At 36.9% G+C, this 14,563-nt stretch overlaps 1 protein-coding gene across 4 annotated transcripts in view; it reads right to left on the bottom strand.

The window, feature by feature from the left end:
• Positions 1-654: 654 nt before the first annotated feature.
• The window catches only part of SEPTIN14 (septin 14), a 92,198-nt gene continuing 78,289 nt past the window's right edge, over positions 655-14,563 (bottom strand). For 3 of the 4 annotated variants that reach the window (XM_045047899.1, XM_045047901.1, XM_045047902.1), the window contains 2 exons: positions 7,312-7,480; positions 655-842 (listed from right to left, as the gene is read on the bottom strand). In XM_045047899.1, coding sequence (XP_044903834.1) covers positions 769-842; positions 7,312-7,480 — 243 coding nt within the window. In that variant the 3' untranslated portion in view covers positions 655-768. Of the gene's footprint in view, positions 843-6,558; positions 6,897-7,311; positions 7,481-14,563 lie in introns of those variants that run through there. The other variant, XM_045047900.1, reaches the window with a different exon arrangement.

Below are 14,563 nucleotides of genomic sequence, written 5' to 3'. Positions count from 1 at the left end.
AAACCTGAAAGCCTACTCTGCAAAATTGCGTGAGCTAATAGATAAATTGAGCAAAGTCGCAGGGTAAAAAAACCAACATGCAGAAACCTGTTGCATTTCTATACACAAATAATGAAGTGACAGAAAAAGAAATCAAGGAATAGACTCCATATACAATTGTACCATGAATAAGATAACTAGAAATAAACCTAACTAAAGAGGTAAAAGATCTGTACTGATAACTCTAGAAGAATTATGAAAGAAATGGAAAAACATTTCATGCTTATGGATTGGAAGAACAAACACTGTTAAAATGTCTATATCGCCCAAAGTAATCTACACATTTAATGCAATACCTATCAAAATACCACCAGCATTCTTTGCAGAGCTAGAACAAACAATCCTAAAATCTGTATGGAAACAAAAAATACCCCAAATAGCCAAAGCAATCCTGCAAGAGAGAAAAAAACTACAGGCATCATGATTCCTGATATCAAGCTATATTACAAAGCTGTAGTCAAGACAGTATGGTACTGGTACAAAAACAGACACATAAATCCATGGAACAGAATAGAAAACCCAGAAATGGACCCACAACTAAATGCTCAACTCATCTCTGACAAAGGAGGAAAAAAGATACAATGGGGAAAAAACAGTCTCTTTAACAAACGCTGTTGGGAAAAACGACAGTTACATGCAAAAGAATGAAACTGGACCACTTTCTTACAACATACACACACAAAAATATTCAAAAATTGGATGAACTACCTAATGTGAGACAGGGAACCATCAAACTCCTAGAGCAGAAAACAGGCAGGAACCTCTTTCACCGCAGCCAGAACAACTTCTTACTAGACACGTCACTGAAGACAAGGGAAACAAAAGCAAACATGAACAATTAGGACTTAAAAAGCTTCTGCACAGTGAAGGAAACAATCAACAAAATTAAAAGGCAGCCTACGGAATGGGAGAAGATATTGCAAATGACATATCTGATAAAGGGTTAGTTTGCAAATCCATAAAGAAGTTATCATCAAATTTAAGACCCAAAAAACTAAAATTCCAGTTAAAAAATGGGTAGACCACATGAATAGACACTTTTCCAAAAAAAAATCCAGATGACTAACAGACACATGAAAAGATGCTCATCATCACTCATCATCAGGGAAATACAAATCAAAACCACAATGAGATACCACCTCACACTTGTCAGAATGGCTAACATTAACAACACAAGAAACAACATTGTTGGTGAGGATGCAGAGAAAGGGGAACCCTCTTGCACTGTTGGTGGGAATGAAACTGGTGTAGCCACTCTGGATAACAGTATGGAGGTTTCTCAAAAAACTAAAAATAGAATTATCCTATGATCCAGAAATTGCACTATTAGGTATTTACCCAAAGCATACAAAAATACAGATTCTAGGGGTGCCTGGGTGGCTCAGTCAGTTAAGCATCCAACTTCAGCTCAGGTCATGATCTCACAGTTCATGAGTTCAAGCCCCTCTTTGGGCTCTGTGCTAACAGCTCAGAGCCTAGACCCTGCTTTGGATTCTGTGTCTCCCTCTTTCTCTGCCCTTCCCCTGCTTGTACTCATGCTCTCTCTCTCTCTCTCTCTCTCTCTCTCTCAAAATAAACATTAAAAAATTTAAAATACAGATTCTAAGGGGTGCATGCACCCCAATGTTTATAGCAGCATTATCAATAATAGCCAAACTAGGGGAAGAGTCCAAATGTCTATTCTGATGAGTGGATTAAGATGTGGCATATATATACACTGGAATACTAATCAGCCATTTAAAAAAAATGAAATCTTGCCCTTTGCAACAACATAGATGGAGCTAGAATATGCTATACTAAGCTCAATAAGTCAGTTAGAGAAAGAAATGCCATATGATTTCGCTCATATGTGGAATTTAAGAAACAAAACGGATGAACATATGGGAAGCAGGGAGATGGGAAGAGGAGACAGGGAAACCACAAGAGAAGGAAACAAATCACTCTATCTTTTAATAATAGAAAACAAACTGAGGGTTGATGGAAGGAGGTGGATGGAAGATGGGTTAGAGGGTGCTGTATGTAAGTGATGAATCCCTGAATTCTACTCCCGAAACCAATATTACACTGTATATTTACTAAAATTTCAATTAAAAATAAATATATGAACAATAAAAAGGAGAGAATCTTGATTCAAAAAATAAGTAAAAATTGGGGTGACTGGGTGGCTCAGTTAAGTGTCCGACTTCGGTTCAGGTCATGATCTTGCAGTTCATGGGTTTGAGCCCCATGTAGGGCTCTGTCTGACAACCTCCAATCCTGGAGCTTGCTTCAGATTCTGTGTGTGTTTCTCTCTCTGCCCCTCTTCCACTCACACTCTGTCTCTCTCAAAAATAAACATTAAAAAAAATTTTAATAAGTAAAAATAAAATGTAAAATAAAATAAAGTAAAAAATAAATAACAAAATAAAATTTAAAATGAAAATAAATTGCTTCCTCTGTATCCAAAAAAAAAAAATCCCCAAGGAAAACTAGATCTTGTTTCCCATAGAACTGAAGATTTGCAGCACTCTACAATCAGTAGAGTTGGTGCATAGGAGGGATTTGTCCTAGCCCTCTGGGGGAGGGGCCTGCTGCTCTGATTCTCAGGTGGACTTGCCCTAGAGGAGATACACTTGCAGGGTGCTTCCAGTGGTGTTTGGTGAAAGTAGCTCTGGCTTCCACTTGGTGGCACTGTTTTGCTCACTGAACTGGATCAGTGTTGTTGGGGGTGGGGGTAGTGAATGGCTTAGCCTAGCTCTCTTGTCTCTGGAGCAGGGAGCTCTTACCTGCCACTCAGGAAGCCCTCACAGATGAGCAATCATCTTTCCTGTGTCCCCAGCTTCCATCAGATCCCCACCCTCACCCTGTCTGTGTCTGAGCTGTCTGCCTTCCAGGCAGCAAGCACTCCTGTATTTTATCTCAGGCGTGGCTGTGATTCTAAACTCCAAACATCAGAGACACTTGTGGTGAGGACCCATGCTGATCCTCTGGGGAGGGTCTTGCTGCACTGTGGCCAGTGCAGTCTTGTCCAAAACTATGGTCACACAACCATCCTCCAGTTCGGAGTTTATGGTACATAGCAGCACAAAACTGGTGCCAAGGCTGCTGTCCTCAGCCAGCATCTTTGTTATGTTATTGAACAGGGCAGCTCAATGGCATCCACAGGATCTTTTGTGCACAGAAAGGCCAAATCACCTCTGCCAAATGCACTCCAAGCAGGGGAACTTTTTCCTCCCCATGCAACCCTCAGACCATGCTGTCCACTCCTGCGTCTCTGCCCTCCTTCCCCACTCAGCACTGCTGAGCCCACTGGGTGCGACCCTCCTGATGGTGCTGACTGCAGAAACTTCAGACTCTGCACTCTACTGTTTATAAAAAACTTGTAGTATTTAAACCCTCTCCTTTTCCCAGTCAGTGGTTTGGGGAAAGTTTTTTTGTGCAATCCCCTGCATTTATTTTCACTCTTGTTTTCACTCTTTCTCTCTTGCTCCTCTCTCCATGATGACAGGAAGTTTCTTAGCTAATCCTATGTTGGTAATTATTTTGCAATATATAAATGTATCAAATCAACACATTGTACACCTTAAATTTACACAATGTTCTGTTAACTATATCTCAAAAAAGATGAAAAAATGATAGACTTTGGTGTCTATTTCCTAATATTAAAGAGGTCAACATTTTTACTGAACATTGTAATAAAAGTCATAGTCAACTCAGTAAGGCAAGGAAATAGAAGAAAACTGTTTTGAATCAGAGATGATATGGTCACATACCTAGTAAATCAAAATAAATCTACAAAAAAATCTACTTCAACTTATTAATAAATTTAACAAGTTTTATAAAAGTGACAAAATACAGAATCATTGCATTAAAATTATTGCACTGTGTATTACTAGTAGTGATCAAATGGAAACTGAAATTTTTAAAAAGGCAATTTGCATTAACATCAAAATAGTGTAGCAAATAAAAAAAAAGGAAAGCCAAATTATACTTATAAGTCTTTAGTAACTCTGACTTATGAAAACTGTGCTACATAAATTTGGAACTTCTGTTTTACATAAAAATGGATCTGAAAGAGAAAAGTAATTGTAATCAGAAATTAAAGGATATATGTGAAACACACTATTTTACAAAACTGTTATACAAAGAGCAAATGTATGCCTTATTTTCCTAAATTATAACTTGTTCTATGCCATTAGAAAAGAAATTGTTTAAATACACAGTTTATGTAAGGTAAACCCTTATAATCTCTAAAAGAAACTATGGACTGTCACATTATTACCAGAAAGTCCATTCTAATGTGCAATAGAGTGATAATTTTTACAAAGTTAATGTTATTATTTTTTATACATGTCTCAACTTTGCTGACTCCAGTTTTAATAACTTTAGATTGTGTTGAAAGAGTAAGAAGATGAAAGTCCCTTAGCAGTATAATCCAGCATTTGAAAAGCACTAAGTTACATTGTCTATCTTCTGAAGATTAATGATCTAGATTAAACTATCCATACCTATAATACAGCTAAAGTATTGTTAACGTATTCATTTATCAAATAAACAGGTGCCAGCTACTGTGTGGTCAGGCAAAGCAAAAGTGAGCAAAATGCAAAAGTGAGCAAAAAAAAAAAAAGACCCTAGTCCTAGTAGAGTTTCTATTGAAAGCTTATATAGAAGATTTCTTTCCTCCCCCAAATTATAAAATCTGTAAAATGATTTAATATCATATTTAAAAATCCTATGCATGTGGGATGCCTGGGTGGCTCAGTTGTTTGAGCATCCAGCTTTTGATTTTGGCTTGGGTCATGATACCAGGGTCATGGGATCAAGCCCTACATTGGGCTCAGCGCTGAACGTGGAGCCTACTTAAGATTTTCTCTCTCCCTCTTTCCTTCTCCCCACTCATGCACTCTCTTTTTCTCTGTTTCTAAAAAAATAATAAAATAAAAATAAAATTAAAATCCTGTGGATGTACCTCCCTTTCCCCATATTTTTAAATAACTTTTCAATAAGTAAATATAACCAGACATTATTATATTCCGAAGCTAAATTATAATACCCTGATATCCTTTTAAAAAGAAAAAAGTTCTGTCTTTGAAATTATGCAGTAATAACATTACAACAGAAACAAATATTCTTTTAGGAACATGAGAAAATATCATGCACTATGCCAGATGTTGTTGAAATAAACATATAAATGCCCTCAAATGTGGCATTTTTATTTTTGAGAAAGAGAGAGAGAGAGCACATGAGCAAGGGAAGGGCAGAGGAAGAGAGAGAACTTTAAGACCACATAGGGCTCAACCTCAAGACCCTGAGAACATGACCTGAGCCAAAATCAAGAGTCAATTAACCAACTTAGCAACCCAAGCACCCCTCAAAAGTAGCATTTTAACAGAAGGAGTCATGGTGAAGGCTAGCTACACAAATATTAGAATATTCAGTCAGAAAGAAAATTTTGAATTAGCAAAAAAAATCCAACTTATTTTCTAAAAGCTTGGTAACTTTAGTTTTAATATATACATAAAATCTATAAATCATCATCCAAATATTACTTATGGTGCTCCATTGTTCTCTGGCTCTACCCAACTTCTAAAACTTTTATTCTAATAGTTTTACAAGGTCTGACCTCAAAGCATAGAAGTTCTAACAAAACTCAGTCTTTTATTGTAATAACTATCAAGAAATTATTAGGAATTTAGTAAAGGAAGTGAGCATAAGATTAGATTTTTATACATATGGCTTGCCAGAAGCCAAGCTATCCAACCAGCCTGATGGCAGGGCCCAGGCGGTGGACGGATTGGGACCGTCCCCATCCTAATCTAAATACCTCTTAATTCTAAAATGCCTCCTGGGGGCCAAGTGGGCCTAGGGGTTGGAGTAACCTGTGCCCATAGATACACTCCTTTGTTGCCGGAGTGGGGGTTTTAAATCCATTCGTCCCTCCTTGGCTGGGAAATGTATGAGGCTATCTTTCCTTTAGGTAGAAGAATCTTTATAGGGAGTGGCAAGGGCTAAATGTAGGGCTGCACAATTTCCTTGAGGAACCTCATTTCTTTCCCAAAGGTTCTTTTCCCAGGGGCCTGTCAAGGACAATTCCCCAACAGACAATTCCCCAGGTACTTTATTAAGGCCAAATTACATAAAAGAGGGAGTACAAATGGATTTGAAAGCCCCACTCTGGCAACAAAGGAGTGTATCTATGGGCACAAGTTACTCCAACCCCTAGGTCCACTTGGCCCCCAGGAGGCATTCCAGATGATGATTGAACCTAGTCGGTTAAAGTACAAAATGGTTCATTATTTCCTAGGTGCATTGTCTCTCTGAGAATGTATATGGCGTGGGTTCCTAAGGCCTTTTTGGCCCCCTCCTGGCACCTCGGACCAAGGCGAACGCTTTTGTTCCTCAAACCACAAATGGTTCAGTGAAACAACTAAGAGGTCATGTTCCTGTAACTGTTACACTTGAGGTGTTGAGAGATAGATGACCTTTCATGAAAACAGCAAAGCAAATGCTTTATAGATTATAGATAAACGTAGATACATAATGAAAATAATGTAAGAAATTAATCAATAAGCAAAGGGCAGGAGGGAATGTTATGAGAAAATAACCATGTTACTCCTTAAAAGGTGATTACACATAGGAACATTTTTAGAATTAGGTAATGCTAGAAAACATAGATGATGCACACTACAAGGAAATTGCTAACAAATATAATGCCACATTTGCCATAATAAAGCAGCCAGTTCAACACACTGCTGTTGTCTGTGTCCATTTCTATTTTTGATTTATTTTTTTTCATTTTTTTGCCAACGCTGTTCAGCCTTCAGGAACCCCTGGACCTGCTGGAGCTTGATTCCGGCAATGGCTCATGAACAAATCCCCTAGATATATAGTTATAGTTGTTATAGTTGTTATAGTTTTATAGTTATAGTTATATAGTAGTTATAGTTATAGTTATAGTTATAGTTATAGTTATGCACTGGAGCCATAGCCAGAGCTATGGTATTAAAAAAACAAACAAAAACAGCTAATCAACACTACTTACACTATGCTATGCATTTCTTAGATTTTTTTTTTCATTTTAGCAAATATTTATTGAGTGGAAACTGTGTTAGTTTTTGTTAAAAACACTGAAGACACAAAATCTAATATGATGGTCAGGGTACCTGCTCTTGGGAAGTTCTCATTCTAATTGGGGAAGAGTTAAGTGCTATAAAGATAATCTCACAGAAAGATAGACTTGAGAGCGATAGGGCTCTATAATACACAGAATGGTAAGAGAGGGCTATTTCTTACGATCTTTCTCCTTCTTTATATTGGTGCACACCAGAGTCTGTAATGTTCCAGAAACAGCCTTCAATTTATAAAAATCCATTATTTCTTCTTCCAATTGTCTTCTCTTCTCCTCAAGTTTCATTGTCTCCTCTTGTTGGACTCGTTTAAGATGCTCAAACTTTTCTTGTAACTGTAAAACAAATGCGCAGCTGTGACTCAATGCACACTATGGTAGCACATTCCCAGGGACTTGATGGTGTTTTCTACTGGTTATTAAATATAACCTAATCATCAGAGTAGAGCATGATCTTAGTAACAGTCTCTAAATTTCATGTTTAAAGTAGAAAATCATATATGAAATTTCTTTCTTAATTTTAATTTTAAATGTGTTCCCATTGAGCCAAATGTAATAAGATGCAAAATTATGAAAAATACTCAATTTAAAAATTTTTACTAATGTATAATTTTTCACTCTATACTTTTCCACTAATCTCTCTGAGTAAAAATTGATAGATCCATGTCCTGTAAAGATACATACATTAAATTATGACATGGATTATAAGTTTTTTGTCTATACTTTAATTGATAAAGTCATTTCAAAAGAAAGTCTGATAATTTCCTTGTTAAGTAAGATTAGTACAATTATAGGAAGAAAAAAACCTCATTCAGTTACTTGTTATTTACTACTGAGATCTTTAATCTGTGGGATTTAAGCCAAATTAATCCTAAGAAAGAGATAATACCACCTTAGTTTCCATTAGAGACAGGCCTGGGTCTTAGTAAGACATTATTCAACATAAGGATTGCTTGTATGCATCAGAGATGGTATGATTTTTTTGAATTTTTGCTAATCCAAAAAAATTATAAAGGACCAACTAATTTTCAGTTTAACTTTTTGAAAAACAGACTAGGGGCTTAAATTGCCACAATATTAATTAGCTGCCTTATATGGCTGTGAAGAACACAAGCATGGTGTTGATATTACCCTAGATGCCCATTAGAATCATTCAGTAAGTTTGTAAATCTCCTAATGCACAGGCTACCCACAGATCAATTGCATCACACTATCTGGAAATGAAACCTGAGCATCAGTCCTTTTAGAAAATCCCCAGGTAATTTTAGTGTGCAACAAAGTTTGAGATCCATGGTCTTTCTTTTTTTCTTTCTTCCTCTTTCTTTCTTTCTGAGAGACAGAGAGAGAGTGAGTGGGGGAGAGACAGAGAGGGAGAAAGAGAATCTCAAGCAGGTTCCATGCTGTGAGCATGGAACCCAATGTGGAGCTTGATCTCATGAACTGTGAGATCGTGACCTGAGCCGAAATCAAGAGTCTGATGCTTAACCGACTGGGCTACCCAGGTGTCCCAAATCCATGGTGGGTTTTTTTTTTATTTTTTTTAATGTTTATTTATTTTTTGAGAGATAGAGTAGGGGAGGGGCAGGGAAAGACGGAGACACAGAATCTGAAGGAGGTTCCAGGCTCCAAGCTGTCAGCATAGCTGACATGGGGCTTGAACCCATGAGCCATGACATCATAACCTGAGCTGAAGTCAGATGCTTAATCGACTGAGCCACACAGGCGCCCATAAGTAAAGATTACATTCCTTCTGCTGAAGTCAGATAGAATTACATTTTCATGCCTGAGAAGGAAATGAATACTGACACACAGTTGAAAAGACTGGGGATGTGAGAGTGTGGTATCTATAAATGATGGCAAAAATCAGTGAGAAAACTCACTTAAAGATGGGAAGGTGAGACTTGGAAGGAAGATGGCAGTGGAGTAGGAGGAACTGAGGCTCACCTTCTCCCACAAACACAACTAATTAACTATCCAATTATCCTAAATGTGCCAAAAATAAACCTGAAGACTGACAGAACAAACTCCACAATTAAAGGGAGAGAAGAGGTCACATCAAAGAAGATAGTAAGTGTGGAGATGTGATTTAGAGGAGAAATGGATATCAGGTGCTGTGAAGGAAACCTGATATCAACAACCTGATACCAACAGGTAGCTGTTGGTCATGGAAAAGGGAGAGAGTGAGGGGAGCACATGGAGGAATGCACAAGGAGAATGTTTCCTCATAGCCATTGGCTTGGAAAATAAAATGGGTTGAACTATGTGAGTTCTTACAACCTGTGAGGCTTAGATCCTGGAGTTTTCAAGATCAGAAAGTTTGGCTCAGATAGAGCCCTGAAAGCACTGTCCTGCTCCTGGAGAGAAGATAGGCAAAGAACACAGGGGCAGATGGCATGGAAACAGTGATCTGAAGAACACCTGGGGCACATAATTGGAAAGATTATTTGTCCTTCTTAGAGCTTCTCTGAGAGACAGCATTCACTAACACATCTCTCCAGGAACAAAGGAGTTGACTGGCACAATTTCCCTTCTCCATCCTTCAGCAAAAACACAGAGCCACCTGCTGGAAGCAGTGCAGCACTGACACTGGCTGCCTAACTTCCATATACCAAGCCCCATGCATTCTACCAGGACTGCCTTCTCAGTCAAGCTTGCCTCAGTCCCAGTGTGGCAGGCCCCTCTCTCAGAACACCAGCACAAACGTCTGCCCAGATCACATCTCCTGACCAAGGAGTACTGCAGGGCCTCACTTCTAGCGGAACTGATGTCAGGTCTCATTTCACAAGCAGACCAGAGCATATCTAGTTAAAACTCACCACATTCAGGCCTGAGATTAAACATTACCCACTGCAGGCAAGGAGAGCCTCTGCAGATGAGTAGCCTGAAGGATAGAGCAGCCAGAAAACAACAGCAGAGTGCACACAGTACAAACTGCACATACTTCAGGAAGTACCAGGCCTGAGCACTACCTGACCTCTTCTTTATTAGGCCATTACTTTCAGGAGGAAGAGACACAACTGGCTTTTCTAACACAGAGAAGAAAGGAGAGAATTAGACAAAATGCCAAAACAGAGTAATTTATCCCAAATGAAAGAACAAGATAAAGCCAAATCAGAGAGCTAAGTAAAACAAATATAGGTAACATGCCTGACGGAAACTTTAAAGGAACAATCATAAGGATACTCTATTCAGAAAAGAATAGAAGACACCAATGAGACCCTTACCACAGAGATAAGAGAGTTAAAAAGAACCAATCAGGGATGAAGATTGAAATAAACACGGTGGGAAACAAGCTTGATGCAATGAAGAGCAGACCGAAAGAAGCAGTGGAATAATATAGTGTCCTGGAAGGGAGAATAATGGAAAATAAAGAAGCTGAAGAAAAGAAAGAATTATGCAACACAAGAATAGAATCAGGGAACTCAATGAATCCATCAAATGTAATAACATTCATTTTATGAAAGATATGAATCTCTTTCATCAGCGTTGTATAGTTTCTCTTCTTATAGAAGAATAGAAACAATGGGGGTGGGGTTAGAAAATTTATGTGAGGAAATAATAGCTGAAAATTTCCCTAATCTGGGGAAGGAAACAAATATCTAGATCCAAGAGGCACACAGAACTCCCATCAAAATCAACAAAAGCAACTCAACACCAAGACATATTGTAATAAAATTTGTAAAATATAGAGACAGAGAAAACATCTTACAAGCAGAAGTCTTTACAAGGGAAGACCCACAAGGCTAGCTGGATATTTCTCAATATAAACTTGGCAAGCCAGAAGGAAGTGGCATGATATATTGAAAGTGATGAATGGGAAAAATCTGTGGCTAAGGATACTCTATCCAGAAAAGCTTTCATTTAGAATAAAGAGATGAGGAGTTTCCCAGCAAACAAAACCAAAGGAGTTCATGACCACTAAACCAGCCCTGCAATAAATATTAAATGGAACTCTGAATGGAAAGGAGGGACCAAAAGTGACAAAGAAGAAAGGATCAGAAAAGATCTTCAGAAACAGTAACAAAACAAGTAATGAAATGACACTGACTACACATCTATCAATAACTACTTTGAATGTAAGTGAACTAAGTATTCCAATCAAAAGATATAGGGTGACAGATGGATAAAAAAAAAAAACCTAGACCCATCTATGTGCTGTCTTCAAAAGACCCATTTTCAACTTAAAGACACATACAGATTGAAAACAAGGGGATGGAGAAACATCTTTCATGCAAATGGATGTCAAAGAAAGCCAGAGTAGCAATACTTGTATCAGACAAAATAGACTTAAAACAAAGACTATAACAAGAGATGAAAGAAGGCACAATATCAAAATACAGAGGACATTCCAAATATAATATCTAACAGTTGTAAATATTTATACACCCGACATGATAGCCCCCAAATATATTAAAATTTGAAACAAACATAAAGGTACTCATTGATAATACAATAATAGTAGGGGACTTTAACACCCCACTTTATACCATTCAGCTACTGGAAGACATCTCAGTTGTTCCAAGTTTTGGCAATAATGAATACATCTCTTTTAAACATCTGTGTATAGGTTTTTGTGTGGACATAAGTTTCATTTCCTCTAGGTAAATACCAAGGAGTACAATTGTTGAATTATATTGAAAAGGGCATGACTAGTTTTTTAAGAAAACACCAAACTCTTTCAAAGTACATGAAAACGTATGAGAAAACAAGAGTCCAAAACATCTGGAATGCAGCAAAAGCAGTTCCAGAGGGCTGTTTATAGCAATATAGGCCTACCTCAAGAGAAAGAAAAATCTAAGCAACCTAACCTTACACTAAAGAAACTAGAAACACAACAGTAAACAAAACCCCAAACCAGCCGAAGGAAGGAAATAATCAAGATTATAACAAAAATAAATGATATAGAAACTAAAAACAAAACAAAACAGGTCACAGCAATGAAACTGGGAACTGGTTCTCTGAAAAAAAATAAAATTGATAACCCCCTAGCCAGAATTATCAAAAAGAAAAGAGAGAGGAAAGGACTCATATAAATAAAATCACAAATGAGACAGGAGAAATAACAACCAACACCACAGAAACACAAACAATTACAAAAGAATGTTATGAAAAATTATATGCCAACAAATAGGATAATTTGGAAGAAATGGATAAATTGCTTAACATATTAACCGCCAAAGCTGAAACAGCAAGAAATAGGAAACTTGAACACATCGATAACCAGCAAAGAAATTGTATCAGTAATCAGAAAACTCCCAGCAAACAAAAGTCCAGGGCCAAATGGCTTCACAGGAGAACTCTAGCAAACATTTTAAAAAGAGTTAATACCTATTCTTCTCAAATTAGTCCAAAAGAGTAGAAATGGAAAGAAAACTTCCAAACTCATTCTATGAGGCCAGTGATTACCCTGATTCCAAAACCAGACTAAGACTCCACTAAAAGAGATCTACAGGCCAGTATCTCTGATGGTTGCAAAATTTCTCAAAAAAATATTGTTAAATCCAATCCAACAATACATTAAAGAATAATTCATCATGACCAAGTGGGATTTTACCTGGATTAATGGTGGTTCAATATTTGCAAGTCAATCAATGTGACACATTACATTAATAAAAGAAAAGATAACCATATGATCCTCCCAATCGATGTAGAAAAAGAATTTGACAAAGTACACATTCATTCTTGATGAGAACCCTCAACAAAATAGGCATAGAGGGTATAGACTTCAACATAATAATGACCATATAAGAAAAATGTACAGCTAACATTATCCTTAAAGGGGAAAAACTGAGAGTTTTTCCCCTAAGGTCAGGAACAAGACAAGGATGTACTCTCTCCCCTTGTATTCAACATAGTACTGGAAGTCCTAGCTACAGCAATCAGATAACAAAAAGAAATAAAAAAGAATTCATATCATCAAGGAAGAAGTCAAATTTTCACTAAATGCAGACTGCATGAAACTCTAGAAAACCCAAAAGACTCCACGAAAAAAACCTGCTAAAATGAATAAACAAATAAATGAATTTAGTAAAGTTGCAGGATACAAAATCAACATACACAAATCTATTGCACTTATACACAAATAATAAAACAGCAGAAAGAAATTAAAGAAAACAATCCCATTTATAATTGCACCCAAAATAATAAGATACCTAGGAATAAACATAAACAAAGAAGTAAAACAATTGTATTCTGAAAACTAATGCTGATGAAAGAAATTGAAGATAACATCAAGAAATGGATTGGAAGAACAAATGTTAAAATCTTTATACTACCCAAAGCAATCTACACATGTAATGCAATCCCTATTAAAATACCAACAGCTTTTTTCATAGAACAATCCTAAAATTTGTATGGAACCACAAAAGACACCAAACAGCCAAAGAAATCTTGAAAAAGAAAAGCAAAGCTGGAGATACCACAATTCCAGACTTCAAGTTATATTACATATCTGCAGTGATCAAAATGCTTTGTTACTGGCACAAAATAGATACATATATCAAGAGAAAAGAATAGAAAACCTAGAAATAAACCCACAACCATATAGTGAATTAATCTTCAACAAAGCAAGAAAGAATATCCAGTGGAAAAAGATAGTCTTTTCAACAAATGGTGTTGGGAAAACAGGACAGCAACATGCAAATGAATGAAACGGAACCACTTTCTTACACCATACACATAAAACAGTTCAAAATGGATTAAGGACCTAAATGTGAGACCAAAAACCATAAAATCTGAGAAAAGAACATAAGCAGTAACCTCTTTGACATCAGCCATAACAACTTTTTTCTAGATATGTCTCCTGAAGTATTGGAAACAAAAGCAAGAATAAACTCTTGTGACTTCATCAAGATAAAAACCTCCTTCACACTGAAGGAAACAATCAACAAAATTCAAAGGCAACTTAAGGAATGAGAGAAGATATTTGCAAATGACAAATCTGCTAAAGGGTTAGTATCCAAATTATATAAAGGAATTATAAAAGTCAACATCCCCCCAAAAAACAAACAATCCAATTAAAAAATGGGCAGAAGACATGAACAGACAATTCTCCAAAGAAGGCATGCAGATGGCCAACAGACAGGTGACAAGATGTTCATCATCACTTACCATCAGGGAAGTGCAAGTAGAAACTACAATGAGACATCACCTCACACCTGTCAGAATGGCTAAAATCAACAACACAAGAAACAACAGGTGTCAGTGAGGATGTGGAGAAATAGAAATCTTCATGCACTGTGCAAAGGTGCAGCCATTCTGGAGAAAAGTATGGAGGTTCCTCAAAAAGTTAAAAATAGAACTACCCTGTGATCCAGCAATTGCACTACTGATTTTTACCTGAAGAATACAAGAACACTAATTCAAAAGGATACATACAGCAGCATTATTTACTATAGCTAATATATGGATGCAGTCCAT

Source organism: Felis catus, chromosome E3 (genome assembly GCF_018350175.1).
Source record: "Felis catus isolate Fca126 chromosome E3, F.catus_Fca126_mat1.0, whole genome shotgun sequence".
Lineage (NCBI taxonomy): Eukaryota > Metazoa > Chordata > Mammalia > Carnivora > Felidae > Felis > Felis catus.
This window is presented reverse-complemented; position numbering and strand designations above follow the sequence as displayed.